At 40.0% G+C, this 23,482-nt stretch overlaps 1 protein-coding gene across 10 annotated transcripts in view; it reads left to right on the top strand.

Moving 5' to 3' along the window:
* The window catches only part of EYA1 (EYA transcriptional coactivator and phosphatase 1), a 358,798-nt gene that overhangs the window by 267,711 nt on the left and 67,605 nt on the right, over window positions 1-23,482 (top strand). For all 10 annotated transcript variants that reach the window (XM_054512561.2, XM_045896404.3, XM_045896403.3 and 7 more), the window contains 2 exons: window positions 12,941-13,080; window positions 14,413-14,496. In XM_054512561.2, coding sequence (XP_054368536.1) covers window positions 12,941-13,080; window positions 14,413-14,496 — 224 coding nt within the window. The remainder of the gene's footprint in view (window positions 1-12,940; window positions 13,081-14,412; window positions 14,497-23,482) is intronic.

A 23,482-nucleotide genomic window follows, 5' to 3' on the forward strand; every position in this document is an offset into this window, starting at 1 on the left:
GTCACATTTTTGGAGTCCGTACAGGTTCCGTAATCCATGCCCCTAAGTTTCGGTTCCAGGCAGCTCCCCTTCTGTCCCCAAACCTCCCCAGGCAGGGGCCCATCAGAGACTATGCCATCTGTCTTTGTCACTACAAAGCAAGGGTTCCGACTTGGGAAATGACATGCTCTCTGAGAAAAGTCAAGACTGGTTCAGTGAGGTGTGTGAAGCAGGAGAAGGCAGATGGAACGAGAGAAATAATCTCAGAGTCTAGAGGAAGCCCTGTTCAATCCACCCCTCTACTTGTCAGCCCTAAGGTGGCCTCTTCCTGTGAAGGGTAAGGTCTACTCCTAGTTCTGCATTGCATAAAATAAGTTGAACCCAAAAGGTGGAATCTGGAACCAAGTGTGCCCAGGTTCCCCTCCTGTCGGGTCCTCCCAGAATGAGCATGAAGGTGCATTGATAAGTACTTAACTGTGAACATTCTCTAGGAGAATGGTGAAATAGGATTTGGCATGAAGGCTTATCCATGATCACAAGCAACTTGTGAACCAGGGGTGCTCCACATGCTGGGTTGTTAGCTCATTCAACAACGGGTGTTTACAGAGCCTCTGGTATATTCCAGGCACTGGTCTAGACACAGGGTACTCGGCAGGGAACAAAATAAAGTCTGTGCCCTCAAGGAGCTTATATTCTATCAGAGCACACAGACCACAAGTCAACGTACAATGCCTCTGGTAGTCAGAAGTGCCTGCAAGGATGAAATGGTTTGTAAAATAGGGCAGATAAACTATTTCAGAAGCGTGGTCTGGCAGGGTGACCTTTTAGCAGAGACCCGAAATTACTGAGTAGAGAGTCACCTCCGGGTCTGGGGGGGAGAGTGTTCTGGGGGAGGAGAGGCAGTACTGGGCTTGGTGGACAGGAAGACGAGTGTCACTGGAACATGCAGGGGTGGAGAGTGGAGGGGGCCGGGGTAGGGAGGTAAGAAGCCAGATCATAGCAGGCATGTGGCATGGGGAGGACTTTGGATTCTTTGTGTGTTTGTTTTGAATGAGGTGAGAAGTGTTTAAGCATAAAAGTGACATGATGTCATTACATTTAAAAAAGAATCTTTCTGGTTGTTGGACCGAGAATAAGCAAGGGAAGAAGGGGCACCGGTGGTCATGGAGGAGATGGTTCCAGTGGCCCGGGAAGAGGTCACTTGGGCAGGCTCGGGTGCTTGGGGGGAGGTGGTGAATGTGGTCAGATTTTAGGGAGATTGGAAAGTAGAGCTATCAGGATTTGTTGACAGATTGAATGTGAATAGTAACAAGAGAGGAATCATGGATGACACTACAGTTTTGGGCCCAAACAGCTAAAAAAAAAAAAAAAAAGTGCATTTGCCAATTATTCCTATGGTAGAAATGGCAGGAAGAGAAGGTATTGTTGAGAAATCAGGATTTCTGTTGAGCACGTGTTAAGTTTGTGGTACCTGTTAGAAATTCAGAGGAAAATGGCAAGTAAGTTGTTCAGTGACTAAGTCTGTTGTTCATAGGATAACCTAGGACCTAAATCTGTGAGTCATCACAAATGCCATTTAAAACTTATGTGTCTGGGGTGCCTGGGTGGCTCAGTTGGTTAAGCATCTGCCTTCGACTCAGGTCATGATCCTGGAGTCCTGGGATCGAGTCCCACATCGGGATCCCAGCTCAGCAGGGAGCCTGCTTCTCCCTCTGACCCTCTCCTCTCTCATGCTGTTTCTCTCTCGCTCGTTCTCTAATAAATAAATAAAATCTTTAAAAAATAAAATAAAATAAAATAAAACTTATGTGTCTGGATGAGTTGACCAAGGCAGGGAGCATAAATGCAAAAAGAGAGCCAAGCATGGAGCCTGGCCTTCCAATCAAGAATGATTTGTTTCAAAGATTTTTTTTTTTTAAGGCTCTCGATAAAGACCTTTTCAAAGGTTTCCAACTTAGTTGCCCTTTTATTGAGAAGTAAAAGCAAGTATTTGAGCACACGTGTGCCCATACACCTGTGCTCTGTTGTGAGCATCTCTTGTCTGTGGCATTGCTCTCTGACACAGGAGAACTCAAGAAGGAACTTTCGGCCACCACTGGAATTTCTCTAGAGGCTTGAGAATAGTAGTTTTCAACTCTGAGGCAGTCTGACTATAGAGGTTGATTCCAGGCGGCCTTCCCCCTGATGACCTTACAGGAGAAGAGAATCTGTTTTACCAAATGCCGTCAGAGGGCTGGAGGTGAAACTGCGAAGGAATGTTCATCAGATTCAATTATTTGAGGTCACTGTTAAGTGTTCAGTATGAAAGGCCTACCTGCCCCTTTTCCATTGGACCTTTCACCTAAATTTTCCTAATTTTCCTGTGTAGTGAACAGCATGGCTTGACAACAGCGGGGCATTTGAATTTTTCTTAGAAAGACAGTTTAGCTCATCACCCAGCGTCCCTGGTGTGCTTGCCTGCTTGTGTAATTTGTGATTGTGTCCTCCAGATTCAGTCAACTGCAAAGAGCCCTATAAGAAAGCATCCCCAAGGCCACACACCTGGAGCAGTGCCCGACTTACAGCAGTTTCTTTAGGCTTGGTGCCTGCCTAGAGCCATTCTGCTAGAGATGAGAACACAAAATCCATCCCAAGATATATGTGTCTGGTGTTCCTACCAACCCAAGGAGATTCTGTAATCTTTTTTGCATGTCAGGTTACCGTGTTCATGAGAAAAGCAGAACTTTGTTTGTATATTCAAGGTAGATACATTTTGATATCACGGTCGCTGGGCTCCCTTACTACCAGGGGTAGGGCCTTTAAAAAAGTACATATTTAAATTCCTTTTCTATTTATTATCAATTCCAAAAAAATAAGCACCTTGTTTTGGACCTTGTTCTCCAGTTAGTTTGGCAACATGTTGCACTTATTATCTTTATCACAATGTTAACATTTAAGGTTTGCAGCGATGTTGAAGAAGCAATATCACCCGGAGAAGTAAGGTGACAGTCACTTAAATCTCATAGTCCTAATGGAGTCACTTACTTGAATCTCATATTAACACACTATTTCCCTAATGAATACAATTATATACTCCCACAAGCCAAATCTGTTTTATAAAGTGTAGTTGAAACACCACCATACTTGTTTATTTTTTAAATTTAATTTATATTCAATTAATTAAAAGTATTATTAGTTTCAGAGGTAGAGTTCAGTGATTCATCATTTGCATATAACACCCAGTGCTCATTACATTACGCACCCTCCTTAATGTCCATCACCAAGTTACCCCATCCCCCAACCCATCTCCCCTCCAGCAACCCTCAGTTTCTTTCCTATGATTGAATCTCTTATGATTTGTCTCCCTCTGTTTTCATCTTGTTTTATTTTTCCCTTCCTTCCTCTATTCCCCTCTGTTTTGTTTCTTAAATTCCACATGAGTGAAATCATATAATTATCTTTCTCTGATTGACTTATTTCGCTTAGCATAATACCCTCTAGTTCCATCCACGTTGTTGCAAATGGCAAGATTTCATTTTTTGATGGCTGAGTAATATTCCAGTGTATATATACCACATCTTCTTTATCCATTCATCTGTCGATGGACATCTGGGCTCTTTCCATATGTTGGCTATTGTGGACATTGCTGCTATAAACATTGGGGTGCAGGTGCCCCTTCGGATCACTATATTTGTATCTTTGGGGTTAATACCCAGTAGTGCAATTGCTGAATCATAGGGTAGCCCTATTTTCAACTTTTTGAGGAAACCCCATACTGTTTTTCCAGAGTGGCTGCACCAGCTTGCATTCCCGTCAGCAGTGTAGGAGGGTTCCCCTTTCTCCACATCCTCACCAAAATCTGTCATTTCCTAAGTGGTTAATTTTAGCCATTCTGACTGGTGTGAGGTGGTATCTCATCGGGGTTTTGATTTGTATATCCCTGATGCTGAGTGATGCTGAGCACTTTTTCATGTGTCTGTTGGCCATTTGGATGTCTTCTTTGGAGAAGTGTCTTTTCATGTCGTCTGCCCATTTCTTGATTGGATTATTTGTTCTTTGGATGTTAAGTTTGATAAGTTCTTAATAGATTTTGGAGACTAACCCTTTATCTGATAAAACATTTGCAAATATCTTTTCCCATTCTGTAAGTTGTGCTTTGGTTTTGTTGACTGTTTCCTTTGCTGTGCAAAAGCCTTTTATCTTGATGAAGTCCCAGTAGTTCATTTTTGCCCTTGCTTCCCTTACCTTTGGAGACAATACCACCCTGCTCCTTTATTAACATGTTGTCTGTAGTTGCTTTTGCTCTGTAATGGCAGAGTTAAGTCATTGCAACAGACCATATGTCTCACAAAGCCTAAGGTATTTACTATCTGACTTAAAAAAAAAATTGCTGACCTTTGCATTAGAGTATATAGACAGAAAAAAAAAAATAGTGAGCGAGTTGGCTCCATGCCTCTCTGGGTACCCATGTGATCTGTACCCCGCTATCCCACCAGTGGGTTTCACTGCCCTTGTACCTCACAGTGCAGCCATTTGAGAGAGGATTTCTGGGCAATTTTGATTGATTACAGAACCCATCCTTGGAGTAAGATGCAATCCCATATTTACCTTAATCAAACTCAGCTTTACAGAGTAGCTTTTTCCTTCATAGGAAAACCAATTTTAAAAATTATGAACAGAAATAAACCCAGTGGTGGTTTATGATTCTTTTAGCCAGTAGCATCAGGCTTGATGCATCTATCTCCCTATGGAGAATGCCAAGGTAATCAGAATAACCTTTCCTCATGGAATCAGAATTAATCTCTTTGCATTCTTTCTCTCGATCTTCCTGGTTTTGGCTTGATGCATCCCTTTTGAGAGGATTTTTGCATATATGTATGTTGATTTTGAGAGTCTCAAAGTTTGGGGGTACCACACTGTCAGTGGCTGTCTGGCATCTTCACACTCAACCTGTGTAACTATCCATATACTTTAAATTTTGAGTCTCAAACATGACAATATCTGCTTTTAGGAAAGCAAGACACCCTGTTCTTTTTATCTGAGTCCCCTATAGCAGCAAATAGAATGTAACTGTTGATTGCCATGGCTCACATTCATTAAATTCAGGTAATCTTTATAAGGATTGAGGATTTCCCACAAAGCTCTACACTTCCTTTTGTAACTGGTATTGTCCTAGTGTAGATTCAGGGTCTAGCCTAGAGATAGTAGCTTCCCTGGCTTCAACCCAATTATCATTATATATGTGGCAAGAGCTTCCTGTCCACACGGAGTCTGGTTACTTGATTCTGTTTCAGGGGAGTAATCTGTCACCTCAGTTAAACTTAGAAATGAGTAAGGAGAGCCTCCATCCTTCCAAAGCACAGAGAGAGGAGCTTGCAGGAACCCTGTATTCTACTTTCTTTACAACTACCACTGGCATATATAGTCCTAGGAGTGTAAAGTTAGATCAAAAGTTCTCTGCTCCACTTAGAATAAATGTGAACACTTATCCCTAAATCTTCAAGGAGTCAACCAGGCCAATAGGCAGTGCTTTATGTAGTGCAGAACTATATATTAAAAAACCCCCAAAAACTGGGGCACCTGGGTGGCTCAGTCGTTAAGCGTCTGCCTTCAGCTCAGGTCATGATCCCGGGGTCCTGGGATCGAGCCCCGCATCGGGCTCCCTGCTCCGTGGGAAGCCTGCTTCTCCCTCTCCCACTCCCCCTGCTTGTGTTCCCTCTCTCACTGTGTCTCTCTCTCTCTGTCAAATAAATAAATAAAATCTTCAAAAAAAAAAAAAAAAAAACCCAAAAAACAAAAAACTACTCCTGTGAAGGAAAACATAATTTAGGGAAATACCAGCATAATTTGAGGATTTGAGGGACTATCAGGAATGGAAGAGTGTCTGCAAATATGAAAAAGAGGTTAAAACTTTTATATTCATCAGTAAAGGAATATAAAAAAAATTGCAAAGGATTTGGATAGTTCATAAAGAGAAATATAATTTTCAAGCCCATATCTGTAAGTATCTCCAGTATGTCCTAATTAAAATCACTACTATTGTACACCTAATAAAATAGCAAGAACTTCTTTAAAACAATGATAACCATAGTGTATAAGACTGTGGTAAAACTGACACAATGTAAATTGATACTATCCTTTTGAAAACTATTTGGCAATGTGTATAAGAGTAGCTAACATATATATGTATATACATGTTATATACATATGTATATGTATATGTATATAAGTAGCTAACATGTCCAGGGAGGGCATGAGAAATAAAACCAGATAAGGAATTTGGACTGGGTATGGTAGGCAGTAAACCCTGATGGATTCTGAGGGTTGGAGTTGCCACGGTTTTTGTATAGGTTAGTCTGAAGGTGACCATTTAAGAGGGAAAGACTAAAAGCTAACAGCTAGGAAGATGTGGTAAATATTTTACATCACAGATAATAGAACTTAAAAGCTAAATCATCTTGGCTGTGTCCTCAGTTTGACAGACCAGGAGGCTAAAAGACATGGAGGAAATGTCCCTAAGACTCAAGTAGCAGTTATGAGCTCAGCTCAGAGGGACTAGAGGTGCCAAGAGGAACTAAGTGGAATCTTCTGAGTTCCAGTTCTGTTTCTCTTTTCAGTATTGAAAGATTTATGGAACTCTTCAGTAATACTTACAAATGTACAATGTTAATGATCTGATGTAGATTCTAATATTTTATGATTGAATATGTAAACATTAATGTTTAAATAAGCTTTAAAAATAATTACAGCTATTTCTCATTTTTAAATATTTTGACTAGCTGGTAGGAATAACTAGGTAATCTTCATAGACTTAATAGAGCAAAAGCCAAACTTGAGAAACACTCATTCTTTCAATCATCAGGTTTTTTTTAATGTGTACTTGGTGCTCTGGACTCTTAATGTGCTCTCAGAATATAAAATGAACACCACCAGGGCGCCTGGGTGGCTCAGTTGGTTAAGCGACTGCCTTCGGCTCAGGTCATGATCCTGGAGTCCCGGGATCGAGTCCCGCATCGGGCTCCCTGCTCGGCGGGGAATCTGCTTCTCCCTCTCCCACTCCCCGTTTGTGTTCTCTCTCTCGCTGTGTCTTTCTCTGTCAAATAAATAAATAAAATCTTAAAAAAAAAAAAAAACAATAAAATGAACACCACCAGCTTCTGTCCTCTAAAAGGAGGAGTAATGGACATTTGCTCAAAATAACTCAAGTTATTATCTACTGCATGAATGATTGTAAAACTTGCATAACCCTACAATAAATATAACCATAAATGCAAAACAGAGACTCAGATTTAGAGAGAAAATTCACAAAGAAGATACGTGATCTTTAGGGATTCTTAGGAATTTCACAGACAGATCAGGGGAGGGGTGGTAAGAATGAAGAAAAAGCATTCTAAGAAAGCGGAACAACATGTTCAATGTCATGAAATAGCCTGGCATGTTCAGAGAACTCAGATAATTAGGTGTGACTGTCTGAAGTGTAGACTGTGAAGGGGAGAGAGACTTGGTGGGACTTCTCTTTGTTTCAAGGCAGCTAACATCGTAGATTGCTAGTGCCATGCACCAGTTCTGACTACATGTATATTGGTTTTCTCATTTATTCCAATTTTACATATGATGAAACTGACTCATAGAAAAGGTAAATAACTTGCCCAAAGTCATACTTCTAATAAGCAGTGGGATTGTGATTTGAAACATGGCAGTTGAGTCTACAGCTCAGTGTCCTAAAATCTAGATTGGCCTTCCTGTTGTACACTAGGAGTTTGGAGCATTGAGGACTTTCAAAGTTTTCTGTCATGGTGGTGTAGATGGTAATTGAAAGGTTGTGGGTAGTAAGCTTGAAAATAGCCTGTTGCAATAATCAAAGCAGGGATGATGAGAGCGTGAACCTAGAACAAAAGTGTTCGGAAGGTAAAAGACCTAAAGCTTAGTCTTGATTTGAGGGCGCTAATGAGGAATTTCTGGCTTGAAAAACTGGGTAAATGTTGGTACCAATAAGCAGGACTCATTAAGAGAGGAGGAGAATGATCCATTTGGGGACACCTTTAGTTGTGGTGCCCATGGAATATTCAGGTAGAGAGGTTTAGCAAACAGTGGGGTATTCAGGTCAACAGATCAGGAGGCTTTAGAATCATCAACCTGGGAATTATCATTGAAATCCCTCTTACAAATACTACAAACTTCCGAGAGCTTGTAGTGAGGTAAGAGGACCATAGAGAAAATTCTGTACTGCTGCTCAAGATACACTCGACCAACTGGCCATCTATCCACTAATTGTCTGTTAATAGTCCATATAACATGAGGATTTACTTCAGAATGTAATCAACTGCATCACTAAGCACACTGTGTATTTAAATTTTCTTTTTAATATTGAAAGACTTTTGATGAAGCTGAAGCATTGCATTAATTAACATCCGGATATAAGCCCCTTATTTTGTCCCAGGTCACTTTGATTATCACTAGTACAAAACCACTAACCTTTAAGCTTTGGGTAGAGGAAGAGGTCTCTAAAGAGACAGAAGTAATAGTGTGAGTGGTAGGATGAGAAGCAGAAGGGAAGTCAAGTTACTCTAATGGGACACAGTTTAGAAGAGGCAGTGGTCAGCACAGTCACAGAGAGGTGAAATGCGATTAAGAAAAAATATAATTATTGAATTTGGCCATTATAGGGTCTTCAGTAACATGTTGGGAGTTTTAACCCCGGTTTACTCTTCTACCTTCTGCTGTCTCATTTTTATCCCACCAGTCCACCTCCTAAATACTTCTCAAATCTGTACTTTTGCCATGTGTGCCAAAGACCTCATTGACTCTAAATCTCCAAGTACTCTTGGATTCAGTTTTCACTTTACCTTATCTCTTGGCTGATCAGAAGTTATTGATCATGCTCTCCTTCAGACATACTCTTTCCTCCACAACACTCTAATCTTGGTTTTCCTCCACACGCCCCACCCATTTTTCTCTGCCTGCCCCTTCTACACACCCTCTATGTCTCTAATTATACCTGTTTCTTTAATTACATTATGTATGGCATCAATTTCCAAACCTAAACCCAGCCCACATTTCTTTTCTGAGCTTCAGAGCAGTCTAGCAGCCTACTGGACATCTTAAATACCACAGACTCTTTTTTTTTTTTTTATGTTATGTTAATCACCATACATTACATCATTAGTTTTTGATGTAGTGTTCCATGATTCATTGTTTGTGCATAAGACCCAATGCTCCATGCAGTATGTGCCCTCCTTAATACCCATCACCGGGCTAACCAATCCCCCCTTCCCCCTCCCCTCTAAAACCCTGTTTGTTTCTCAGAGTCCATAGTCTCTCATGGTTTGTCTCCCCCTCCGATTCCCCCCCCTTCATTTTTCCTTTCCTACTCAAGTTCAGTATGTCCAAAGCTGAATGTGAATTCTCATCTACACACTTCCTCATAGTCCCTTCTTCCTAAATCCCCATGCCTTGTGGTTTATACCTTCATCTTCCCTGTTGTTAAACCACTGACATGAACATCATCCTTGACTTCCTGCTTCCTCCTTCTTTCCCTCCCAGTGACACTTCAGATCTATAGCTCTCCCTATCTCTACTACCTGCATGGGCCACCAACAGCCCTCACTGAATTATCCTCCTGGCTGGTCTCTGCTTCTCAGTCTTGACTTGCCTCCAGCACCCGCACCACACTGGAGCTAGAATCATCTACCTAAGGGGTAAATTTTATTTCATCCCTCCATTCTTGAATTCTTTTCCTGCCACTCCAGCCTCATCTCTGTACTCTTCCTCTGCAGAGCCAGGTCAGATTGATTTTTTTTTTTTTCAATTCTTTGACATCTCTCTCTCTCTCTTTCTCTTTCTCTCTCTCTCTCTTTCTCCACCTTCACACATGCTTATGTACCTGCCTGGAGAACAATTTATATTCCATTTTTTACTGTTAACTTTGTTCTCCATCTTCAGGAAGCTTCTGTAATTTTATAAATCTAAGGTATGTGGACTTGCTCTGTGGTCTCCAGGCATTCTACCTTTCTCATGCCATTACCCTTCCCATATTGTTTTCTAATCTCTTATTTTTGTTCATAAATCAGTGCCTTCCTCTGAATTTTATGCCCCAAGAAGACCACATCTGTATGGTACATCATTATACTTCAAGCTCCTGGGATAGTGCCTGGAATCGTATGGGCATACTGTCCTTGTTTGTTAGATGAAATAAATGCTTTTCTGAGTATTTTCACATTCATTATCTCAGTGGGGGTAAAGTTGAATAATTTGGAAAGGATTTTAATGAAACATGAGATGTCAGTGGATTAGAAGATTAAATTATTTGTTGAGTTTTTTACACTAATGGAAGGAAGGAGAATAGAGTCAGGAAAACTGGTTAGGAGAGTAGAAGTGTTTAATCCCACCTCATAGAACAAAGAGGAGGAGATTTTTTTAAATCTAGCTTGCATCATTTTACTTTTATCTTCCTTCTCATAAGTTGAGGCCTATAAGGGGTGTGTGTGTGTTTTAATATTTAGAGGTATCAGATTGTCCATATTTTAGGGCTTCTTTTTCCACCTGGAAAAACTTTAGATAAGATAATTTAAAAATCCACCTGTATACTTTGCTCATTGAACTGAGTTTCTTTGGGGGCAGGCTTACAGTAGTGAATAATCAATTTAATTATCATTTTTATTTCAAAAAAAAGAGATGGAATATATTTTTAAAGATTCAATTGGGTTTTAACACAGAGATAGAGAAATACACACCAAGAACTAAAGGAATGGGTAATCCATAGGAGGAAACCTAGGGTAAGAAAACCTCGGTGAGATGAACTACTTGGAGGAAAAAATTCGCCCTACACTAGCTGGAAGTCAAAGCAAAAGACCTAATGCGATAAGATACATTCTTAACATCTTTCAGCTTCTTGTCAAATATGAACTTCAAAAGGTTCAAGATGGACCTCTCAGTCAAGTGCTTGACGTACGAGTCCAATTAGATGCCAGTTGGGCCAGTTGCAAAGTAAATGCTGTTTTGAAGCTGGTAAAGAGATTGGCATGTGTTCGGTCCCACATGTGGCTATCCAGGTTTGCACGGAGACGTAGCTGCAGAATTTTTAAAGAAAAGGGAGGTCAAGACTTTTTCTTCAAAACACAACTTTGAATTCACTGAGTTCCTTTGAAAGTAGGTATTTCTGTGGAGTTCCTAATTCTCTATAAAACATGGAAGGCCGATGCTTGGTCTGGAACATTTTGAGGAGAGGATGCCACAGTCCTCTGCCTCTGCACGAAAAGGAACTACAGAAAATGTAGATTTGGAGAATGTTAAACTTTGGCCAGCCAGCACTGTATTCTGATAGTTCTACAAGATGGGTTAGCTCAAAAATGCATCCCACGGAACTACATAAGCTGATGTAGTGAGTGGAGTTGTTCTGGACTTTCTGGTCGTAATTAACTAATAGGCTTGCAAGTTATCATGGTGGTTTCGGGGTACAAGTACCACATGACTGGTGTATATGAGGAACTTTGCTGTCTTGGTTCCTATGGCAGAGGACATGCAAAATTCTCATCTAAAAGTGATAGGAATCTGTTTAGATTTTACAATTAAACAGGAGGTATAGAGATGTTCCATGTGATTTAGAAATGGAATTTACGGGCGCCTGGGTGGCTCAGTTGGTTGGGCGACTGCCTTCAGCTCAGGTCATGATCCTGGAGTCCTGGGATCGAGTCCCGCATCAGGCTCCCTGCTCAGCAGGGAGTCTGCCTCTCTCTCTGACCCTCCCCCCTCTCATGCTCTCTATCTCATTCTCTCTCTCAAATAAATAAATAAAATCTTAAAAAAAAAAAAAAAAAAGAAAGAAAGAAATGGAATTTACTCTCTCGAAGTCCATTCCTATCTACCCAAACTCCTAAGGCTTAAGTCCTAGACTTGGAGGTAATACTGAGACCACATGGTTTGATACATGGCTGGCCTTCTGGGTATAGTTGAGGATGATGGTATATTAACAAAGGCTACCAGATATTCACCTGTCCTCAATACTTTTCTGTTTGGTGAAATGTAGTATCAGCAACATCTCAATGAGAATTAGCATCCCTTATACCAGCTTGAGAGATTCCAACCCATATCTAGCAGAGACATCTGGCAAAGACTTTGGGGAGGTAGAAATTGTCTAATGTGTGAACTGAAGAGAAGAAACTCTAAGGGGTTTCTGTTCATTTTGGAAGCAGGTAAGAGTCTCGCCTCCCCCAACTCCACAGCCACTACTCAGCCGTTCCTCTAGCTGGCTGGAGGTGGTTCTTTATTTTAGTTTCTATATAATTATTTCTGTGATTTCTCCGAGTTACCCAGGTGAGCAATTTTAATGTGGTGTCTGTTTGGGATTTTTGGTTCAGAGACTAAGATACAATAAGAGTCTGTGATGAATGCTGTACAGATGTGTGGGCATTGCCCATATATCTGTTCTTCCTTATCTTGCCACTCCCTTGTTCTCACATAAAATGAGGGAGAAAAAAGAGATTTGAAATTTTCAAAGAAAAATCTGCCTGGAGATTCGTTTTTTTCCACCCCGGAGTTGATTTTTCTTTTTTTTTTTTTTTTCTGTAAACCAGAAGCTTTTCATAGGTGAGAGAGTGGCTGGAAAGGCACATGAGTGAACCTCTCTCAGTATGGCCAGGCACTGTTTGTGGAATGAAAGAAAGACACATACATGGAAGTGGGGTTGGGGGAGCTTTGTCTCGTCATGGAGAACGACAAAGAAAAACTAGGCAGCTTCCTACAGCCTGCTATCTTCCGCCATCAATTAAGTTCTATTCATTTCTGATCACACGTTCTTTCAAAAGAATGGATTCTTGAAATCCAGTATCTCATAAATTATTTATCAGTGGGAATAAACAGTAACAAAAGTGAATAGAATGAAATGTGTTTTACTCTTCAAATTTCCCCATGAGTTAAAATAAGTTTGATCTTGACACCATGGTTATAGAACCAAAAGATGAAAGACCTTCCTGTATTTCTACAGAGTACAGTACAATCCACAGCCCATCAACACCCATTAAAGAGTCAGATTCTGATCGACTGCGTCGAGGTTCAGATGGGAAGTCACGTGGACGGGGCCGAAGAAACAATAATCCTTCACCTCCCCCAGATTCTGATCTTGAGGTATGTCATTGCCAATGTCCTGGTAAATAACAAGGTATCTTGGTAGTTAAATGGTGGTTCTATACACCTGCAGTGTAAACAGCCATCATCAAGATGCCCAAATGCTTTTGTTACTGCTTTCTTCTCTATATAGTAAGTAAAGCATTTTCTTTCTCTTTCCTATTTCTTATAGGTAAAAACAATTATTTCTGTTTTATCTGCCATTTTAACTACATGTAAAGCATCTGGTTAGTTCTCTCTAATACAGTAAATTATATAATTTTGCTTGAACAAAATTCTCTTATACTGCTCTATATCATTGCCATTCTAATTAAGTGTCATACTAAAAATGCTTACTAAAATCCACTTTGAAAATTAAAGACACACATATATATTGAGAAAGGAAAACCTGGGATGTTCTGAACTGAAATGGTAGCCCTCTTATGAGGCCTGTTTTGGTGGAGTTCAAAAGCAGGAGGGATTAAATAAAACCTTGAAGGGTAGATTTCATAGCCTTGAATCCACTGCAATTAAGTTTCTGGGTTTTGCCCAATGAAATCTAATGGTGGAAAACATGATTATTTTGGCTGAAAAGATGGAAATTTCCTAGCAGAACCTATGTGTATGAATATATACTGGTATGAGTGGAAAGGGGAAGAAGACAAGTAGGCTTGGGAGGCCTTTGTGGTATCTCAAAGATGTTTTTGAAGTGAATTCCTTTAAATCCGATTCCAAATACCCCGAGTATGTCAAGAGCATGTGTGGTGTGTCTGCTTCAGTTGTTAACTATCTGCAATCTGAAGAAAACGAGGCAGGAGTCATACATAACCCATCAATGTGATAACAGTCCAAAGGTAACATCAGGTGAATAGACGATGTGAAGTTTTATGTTGTATGTACAGTTTTTAATACTTGGCTTGATAAAAATAAAACATAAGATTCTCTGTTTTAAAACTTCTTAATAAGCAGAGAGAAGAGGTAAGAAAAACAGAATGATTTTTAAAATGATTGGCCGCTCTCTGTCTCAAGAAGTTATAAACAATCTAGTTTTAGCTCGTTTTTTCAGAATAATGAACTGAGAATCTACTTCAGAAGTCAAAAGGATATATATTATTATTTCTTGCCCATGTTTGTATTGATGTCACTAATATTATCCTCTTAAACCTCACCTGAGGTTCTACTCTGGAGAAACGCTGGGGGATACTCTTTGGAACAGTTGTATTTTAAAAACATGGTAAATTCAGATTTTTCCTTTGTCTTCCGTTTCAAGACTGCTTATTTATGTTGAAGTTAACTGAATAACAGGTTTCTCAACCAAGGGAAGGACATATTGATTCGGTTCTTCCTTTGTAGAGGGTGTTCATCTGGGACTTGGACGAGACAATCATCGTTTTCCATTCCTTGCTTACTGGGTCCTATGCCAACAGATATGGGAGGGTGAGTACCAAGAGACATCAGTTTTTAATTTCTTTAAAGTAAATATGTCTAGAAGTGAATTTTTTATCCAGATGGGAATGTGGTTTAACTTTAAATAATCTAAAGCATGAAAGGGAGAACAACTTAATTTATTGATATAGTCAAATATATATGTAAGGCAAAAACTTACAAATGAACAAGAGGAGGGTTTTTTTTGGGTCCTTAAAAATGAGATAAACTTTATGCAATTAAATTCATTCTTATTTCAGACCCTAATGAATAAAAGTGTTTGGATACTATTCTAGGATGAAATACTAAAATATATAGAGACATAGAATGATATTTGGTATTTTTCTTTGCACCATTCTTTTATTTTTTTTATTCACAACATATGCAGCAGAGCAAGTATTTTACATGTTACCATCTTCAGTGATTAGCAGTGTTAGTATTTTATTTTCAAAACACCCGTTATGAGTGTCTTTATAAATCCCTTTGCTGTGAGGCTAAATTTATGTCAGTGGTATGTAAAATTGGGCCTCTGAATGGCAATTGGACAAATACTTCCATGTTTGAATTGTTACGATATTTACCTTGGTGTGGTAGATAAAAAAGAATATTAGAGGCTACCTTCTATGAGTAGAAATTCAGCCTCAATGTTCTGCTTTTGGGCTTCTCAAAAACTTTGGAAATTCTTTTTGATCTATTCTTTGGTGGTTTCATAAACATTTCGCACACAAAAGCTGTGTTATTTAAAGTGGCTATAGGTAATTTCTGAAGTTATCCTGTGAATATGGTATTTCTCATTTTTTTAATCTTTAAAGAAATCGTATTACAAGTCTTAACATCTTGAAGCTATTGGTTCAGAGCCTTAGGAACTGAATTCTGTGTCTTGGTGACTCCAGGTGTTTATCACAATTAAATGTTAAAATTAATACCCACAAAATGTATGCTCTCATTATAGACTTTATCCAGGCACCCATTCTTTCAATAAATATATATTGAGTGTGTGCCATGTAGGTATAGTTTGGCAGTGAAAGTTGAGGAATTATCAGTTGAGCTTCACAATGCAGCTTTCCTTCTCATAACCCTGAAGTTACACCTAACCCCCCAAAAAAGGCTGGAAAAATGCACATTTGTAAGAGCAAGAATGTTCCAGAATATTCTACCCTTTGGATTTCTATTCAGAAATAAGATACTGTAAAACACAAAATGCCCCATCTTATTGTTAGATTTTCTATGAGAAGAAGACAATGAACAAAAGTACAGTGTGATTATTATTAAGAAAAAAAAATAATAAAGCCATAGAATCAATCATTCAAAGAAAGTCTCTACTCTGTGGCTAACACATAATAAGGATTCAATAAACATTAGCTGTGGCGTTTTATGTATTCCTCCTTCTATGAATACTATTACTAGTATTTCCACAAAACTACTACTTAACAAACTAAGGATTAATAGCTGAAATATCAGTGTGTACTAAGTAGCAAGAATCCTGAAGATCTTCTTAACCATTTTAACGTTCCTACAACTAACTCCTCAGGAAGAAAGCATTGAAAAGAGCATTCACTTAGAACACCAGCATTTGAAAACCATCCAGAAAGTGTCGAGTCTTTGAAAGCTTTCTCACTAAGGACCAGATTGATGCAAAGAGAGTTGTCTTGATCAGGGCTCTGTTCACCACTGAAAGGGGCCAGCTTCGGGTGAGGTGGTGAGCATCCCATGACCTAATGACCTCATGTCAGTCCCTGGCCATAAATTATTGCTTTGCACATGGAATCCACACCTAACCTAGAAACCACTGGAAGCTTAGGGTTTTTCATTCAGATCCTCAACAATATCTAAACAAAACATTACAAGTACAAGTGTCAACCATTAGTATTTTGAGGCTTCATCAAATAGTATTTTGTTAGTTGGTTTAGTTTTCTCATACTAGAGCATGTGATAAAAAGTTTTATCTCCTATAATTTCTAAAATCAAATGTATATATTCTTCAGTATGGGTGATCTGAAATATTTAAATTTATGTTAGCCATTCATTTATAAATTGACAGGGGTTGAGGAGAAAGTAACCTCAGAAGGCATGATTGGGGAAGGTCTTCCTGAGCATGCATGACTTTGAACCTGAGGTCAGAATAAAAGAGGCTGGTTGATAATGACACCATCAGCGGAAAGAGAGTTCTAAGCAGAGGAAGCAATGAGCACGGAAGCAGGAAAAGGTTTGATGTTTGAGGGACACAGAGGCGAGTGTGGCTGAGCTCAGTGATGAAGATGCAGAGTCAAGATGTGGGCTGGGATGAGGGCAAGTACAAGCCAGGTCAAGAGGGTCAATCTCATTGCACATGCCATAGGAAGTCATTGGAGGACTTCAAAGGAGGACATGACAAGATCTGATTTCGATTTTTAGATTATTTTGGTTGTGTGTGGAGAACCAATGGTGGGGAAAGAGGGTTGGGGAACAGAAGGGAGGTATTAGGGTGACCCGATGTACTAGCAGTAGAGATGAGTAGAGAGAACTCACTGGATTCGGGATTCTACTGCAAATAGAGAAGTAGGAATTACAAAGGATTTGATTTGGCCTGGTGGGCAGTAATAGAGGGGAGGGAAAAAACCATTCCCAGCTGAGAAGCTAAGCAGCTGAGAGGCTTGTCGTGTGTTTGTTGAGATGAGGAAGACATCCACTTGGACCAGGCAAGAGTGTGGATGGAAGGTGAGCCTGAGACACATGGGAATAGACAGGCCTTCAGATGACAGATTTAGCATCAACAGTACACAGCTCAGAATCAGAAGGTCCTCAGACACTCTTAGTCTGATTGCATCCTAAATGTTTGTGACCACCTTCTTTGTGCTGAACACCTGTTGTCTCAATGCCATGAGGCATCCCTTCTGAAGACACACTGCTGAGGATGTTGAATTGTAGCCTGAAGCATGCAAGGAAGCTTGCTTAATGTTCTCTTTATTAGAGAACTTTAAAGTCAGGAAGAATTTGCTCTCAAATCTGATAATCATGCCTTGTAAAAATGTGTAGTTCAACAAGGCTTCTTCCAAACAATAATAATAGCCAAGCTGATCCGAACACCTTGCCTCCCTTTCATTCCTTCCACTAAAGGAGAGAAGTCTTAAAGCGGTTGAAGGGCAAGCCTTATTTCTCGGAGCATAGTTTTGGTGGTGTCCCTGAGCATTGTTAAGGGAACATGTGGTTGGGCCTTACTCTACAGGCATATAAAGAAATGAATGCCTGGACAATGTGATAGCTGTTCTGTCTCTATGGGAACCAGATACTTGAGAAGTAGCTTAGTCACAGTAGCTTAGGCAACTCAATGAGTAGGCCATTCAGTAAGGGGATACAGGATCTGGTTGATATAATGCAAAATTAGTGCACGTTACAGCAATATGTACAAAAAAGTTTGAGAATGTCCCACCTTCCATGTAATCCTAGCTGTGGGAAGCAGGCATGTTGGGCATTATAAGGAAGTGTTTTATAACAAAGGTGATGGGAACAAAAAGGGTGCTAGGTACATGACAGGTCTGGCTAGGGAAGAGAAAAGAAAGAACATATTAGCAGGAAAATGAAGTCCATGGGTGTGTTACCATAAATTAGGTGGTTGTTAATAATGTCTGTCCTCGCTTTTTCTGTTTAATGCATTTTGAAAAGCTGCTTTCAAATTAATCCATATCCCCAAGTTTTCACTGAAGAAAACTAATCTTGATCTTTTTTCCATTGAATGCCCTCTTTAAATTAGACAATATAATCCTGTTGCTAATATCAGACCACATACCCCAAACTTATATTTCAAGTAAGTATTACGCTGATGTCCCAAGCCTGCTTCCCCTCTTGAGGGAGGACTCCCCAGGGTACCCATAGCCAATGGCTTCATTGTTTCAATACTTTATTTTTTATTGTTGCTTAACACCTGTGTCTCATGGATTTGGGCTAGAACAGGTCCTAAAGATATGGAGCCCTACTCCTCATTTTACACAAAAACTTAAACATGAACACTTAAGACAGCGTAAAGCTTAGCATTTTTAACTCTAGGCCCTACTTATGAAGAATTTTTTATGTGCCCAATACTCATTTAATTCAGCATTAGTCCTCTTAAACTGCCCTTACCAAGCCCATTTTACAGATAAGGAAACTCAGGCTTGGAAGGGGTTATAGCCCAAATGTCTAGCATAAAATAAATACGAATTTTGTTTTAATGTAGTTGAACCTTGACTATCAAAAAAACACAAAACAACCGACAAAACAAAATCTTGAATCTGGGGCATAGTGGCCAGGGAGTAATATGTGTTCATATGTGGTTGGACCAGGCAAGAATGTGGATGGAAGGTGAGCCTGGGACACATGGGAATATGAGATCCACCTATGAGATCCACCTATGGCGAGATAGAAGGCATCAGATATGAATTCATATAGATCTAGACTCAAACCAAAGCTCTGACTTTCCAGTTCTTTGACCCTGGGTAGATTGTTTATTCGCACTGAGCTCCAGTATTCATCTATAAAACTGGTGACTTGACTTGCCAAATTGTTTGAAGAATTCAGTTGTGTCAAATACACCTTGGTAAAGCCAGGAGAAGAAAGATCTAAGTTGTGTCTTGAATTTAAAGGGCCCAGCACTATGTCTTATTAGCAACAATAACCCAATAATGAAAACAGCATATGTCACTGATTGGTCTTGTATCTGCTGTCTAAACATTTGTTTTATAAGGCACCAGACTTCTAGAAGGATGAATTTAAATCAACTAAGCCTCCCTAGTGAGTGTATAGTGTAATCATTTAGGACATTGAGTAGAGAAAAAATTTACAGGAGTTGAGCAGACCAATTTCATTCGAACACTCCCATTAACCAGTAAAGGTTGCTGTTCTTACCCTGTTTCAGAGCGAAACATTAAGCTCCAAAATCGTTTGAGGGATGATCCTCTTCTGTGGTGGCTGGTCTAGATGCTGAATTCTTGGCCTGGCCCCAAAGTAGCGGTGTCCTCCTTGGATTGTAAAGGATCTGGTTACTTAAACAGAATAATCCCTCTTTAGGAAGCTCTGGACCAGAGGCTGGGAAATATTTATTAGCTGACCCTTTACCAAAAATGAAGGCTTTATGGGCCATATGCCTTCATAACTGCTCGCCTCTGCCCTAGGAGTGCAGAAGCAGCCACAGACAATAGGCGAATGAATAAATGTATCTGTATTCCAATAAACCTTTACTTATAGTTCCTAAATCTGAATTCCATGTAATTTTCATACATCATGAAATATTTTTCTTCCACTGGATTTTTAAAAAATCAAGACAAAGGGTCTAGGCCAGGAATTGACAGACCATATTCCATAAGCCAAATCTGGTTTATGGCTTGTTTCTATAGGGCTTTCAAGCTAAGAATGTTACTTAAATTTTTAAAGGGTTATGAAAGAGGAGGAAGAAGATGTGTCAGAGACTTTATATGGACGGCAGATTCTCCAATCTTTATTGTCTGTCCCTTTAGAGAAAAAGTGGGCCTGCCTCTACTCTAGATGATGCTTTGAACTTTGTGGTGATTCATTTGGCTCCTGCCCTCGGGACATCAGGACAATTCAGTGACACGCACACTGTGGCCAACTAGATTGTAAACTCAGTGTGGGTATTGTGCGTCTGTGTCTGGGTGCCCAGCGAAGCACAAGACACCACGTGAATTTGTTAGGGTAGGTGCGGGGGCTGTAACCAATAGGCCCAATATGTCGTGACAATAGAAATTTATCTCTCTCTTAGTTGGTGGTCTCGAGTGGATCTTCCAGGTCGCTTGATTTAGGCAAGGTTTGGTAGTGCAGATCGTGGTGGTGCCATCTCACCATCTGGTTTCTGAGGCTTCTGTGATCACTGTCATCAGCTTTCTAGCCCACAGGGTGAAAAAGCAGGGGGAGCATGAACGGGAGGCTACACGGACTAGGCTTAGAAGGGGCACACACCTCTGCTTATTACATGGCCCAGTGCAAACGAGGCTGGGAAGCATATGTTGCCTAGCTGTGTGTCCGGGAAGAAACAGAGTTTTGGTGGACAGGTGGCAAGCAATCATGGCTCTCAGTGAAGAACTATCTGATAGGTGAGTGAAATGCAAAGCACACTCTCCACAGCAGCAAACCAGTGCCTGAAGGCTACGCGACAGGTGTGTCGCGGAGTAATGAGTGGCCAGTTCAATCCCAGAGCACGATTTCCTGATTTTACTTTCTTCTTTGGATATCAATGCCGAGTTAGACCAAGATGATGAAATAATTCACGGCTCCAAGCAGAACTTTTAGATACCACGGAATGATGTAGAATCTAAACTCTCAAAGCAAACAAAAAGCTTTTTTTTACCTTTAGTTTTTTGTTTCAAAAAGACAGTGTTTTTGACTGTCAGAGGGCTGTCCAGCTGAAAGATCCTCCTCCATTCATTTCTTTGTCTTTAACTTGACGGTTGTTCTCTTTCCCTTTCACTGCTAGCCCTTTCCTCCTAACTGGCAGACGGTGAAATGTGTATTCCTACCACCTTATTGAATGTGGCCTTATTTTTCTGCAGACCTGTGAAAGGGAATGCAGTGAATGAGCGCAAATCACAGCTTTCTATGCACAACACTGGCCTGCCACCACCCACTTTGGACCTCCCTTGTTCTGCGGCCTCAGGAAAGCCCCCTTATATCTCTGAGTCTCGCTTGCTTCTGTCTTAATCTTCCCATCTATAAAATGAACGCAGTCACAGCACTGCTGGGAAAACAATGTACACCATCTAGAAAAATACTTCTAGGCATTCCATCAATAAGAGCTTTTGCTTACTTGGGGATTCCGAGAAGGGAGTGGGCAATCAGAGAGGCAGTATTTTGTTGTTGCAGGTAGCAGAGAGGGAGAGGTGGAAGCAGAGCATAACTGTTTAGGGAACAAATAGGCAAAATGGCTGGAGATCTATGAAATGTGTTTAGAGGACCAGACCGGCAGAAGACGAGTAGCAGAAAATTTATTGAAATGGTAATAAAAGTACCATACCTTTGTTGAGCTTGTATAGTTTACATGCCTATTTCACATTTATTATCCAACTGGTTTCTTCTTTTTTTCGGATGGGGAAACCGGGTCTCAGAAAAATTAAATGATTGGCTCCAGGAAGCACATCTATTAACTGACAACACCAGGAATATAATCTAGTCTCGTGATGGGTCCATTGCCCTCAAACGAGGGCTGCAGGGAACATTGAGTGTCGAGATTTTGTACTGTAGGTGTGGGGATGCCACGAACAAAATTAAATATTAAAATAATAAATATTAAAAAGGCACATGATGGAATTATACAGTTTGGAAGATTAGACTCCTAGCAGAATAGATCATCACAGTTCTCCTGGTAGGAAATAATCAAGGCTGAAGAAAATGGCTATAACACTAGGAAAGGGAGCCATAGGAGAGTGGTTACAGATGAAATCTGGATAGGTCTTTTTTGATTGGATTAGCTGTTTAGGCTTTCGTTGGCACTGTGTGTCGAGGCCAACCCCGGGTCTGCTCTGGTTTTATTCTTCTTCCTCCCACTTTGTACCACTTCTTGGCAGTTGTCCCATGTTTGGGATTCACTGGGCTTTCTCCACAATCAAAATTAATCTTTGGAATGGTGAAGCTCTTTTTCTTACTTTCCACGTGGGTATTATTTTCATGATGTTGAAAGGGAGTCTCTTAAGGAGAAAATTAAAGCAGTTGGGTGTCACATATCTAATCAGTAAAAATGACCTGATTAGCCCCACCACAAGCTTGGGTTTGGTTTTGTTTGGTTGTTTTTAATCATTCAGTCAGTAGTTCAATTGTGGTTTATTTTTCACGTGTATACACTCTCTCATGGTAATCCAGATTATTCCTTAATTGGATCAGAACTACACCAGGCTCCTAAAACGTGGCATTTTGTGCCGGCTGTTTAGTGATAGGAGCTCCTAAAATTGCAAGAAGTTAATATTCCATTGATGGTACTGATGACTTTACACAGGGGGAAGGAAAACGGTGGAGACTTTGGGTCGAACAGGTTGTATAGATCACTTACATAACACTTTCAGTGATATTTTTTAAAAGCAATAACATTCTTGCATAATTTTTTTTTTCTTCTCTCAGATAAGGAAGCTAATTTTCCTAATCTTCTCTTTAATCCTTCCCTTGTGAGCAGCCAGCATGGGGCCGGGGGGGGGGGGGGGGGGGGAATAGGCCCCTCCTGTACTCAGAGTGCCCATTCCTGTTTTTCTGCTTCTTTTCCCCCAAAACAAAAGATCCTGAATGAGATTTCATTTTAAATGACATCCAGGCCTTGTTTGTGGCTGCAAGGTTAGCATTCTAAATAAGGACTTGTTGAGGGGGTCCAAAACAGGTATTTTTGCCTGTTCATTTGGTTGATGCTGCCCAAAGATTTGTTGTCAGCGTGAGCATACTTTACAAGATTTTCACATTGACCAACAAATCCTCCTAAACCTGTCCACACTGTTAGCATCACACCTCACTGGGCCACTACAGCCGAGTAATTGCTTGCCAAGGGAGGCTTAGCTGCCCACACAGGATCAGTGCAGATATAATTTAGGAACCGTATCCTAAGTTCCACAAATTCAAAATCTAAGTACCATATCCTGAAGAACTAGTCATACTTTGGAAGTACTTGAACCATCATCTAGTAACCCTTTCTAGCCTAAGATTAATACTTTAACAGCATTTTTAAAAACATAATATATTCTATTTTTTGATCCAAAGAAGAATAGCAATTGCTAGGAGTTTGTGTAGATTTGATCTCATAGATGTAATAGGGCGCACATTCAAAAAGGAGAGACGCAAAAGACACCTAGCGTATATTTAAAATGTGCTTCTAAATTGAAAAGAGAATAGATAAAAATTTAAAAGTAATATATATATATATTTTTTACTTTCAGAAAAATAAATCCCCAACACCGTAGGTACTTTGTAGAACCCAATTACTAATTCAGAATACTGTAGCTATCTAAAATTGGAACAATATGGGTGCCTGGGTGGCTCAGTTGGTTAAGGGTCAGAC

This window comes from Mirounga angustirostris, unplaced genomic scaffold (genome assembly GCF_029215605.1).
Source record: "Mirounga angustirostris isolate CCGP_5_RB_7025 unplaced genomic scaffold, mMirAng1.0.hap1 SCAF_4, whole genome shotgun sequence".
Lineage (NCBI taxonomy): Eukaryota > Metazoa > Chordata > Mammalia > Carnivora > Phocidae > Mirounga > Mirounga angustirostris.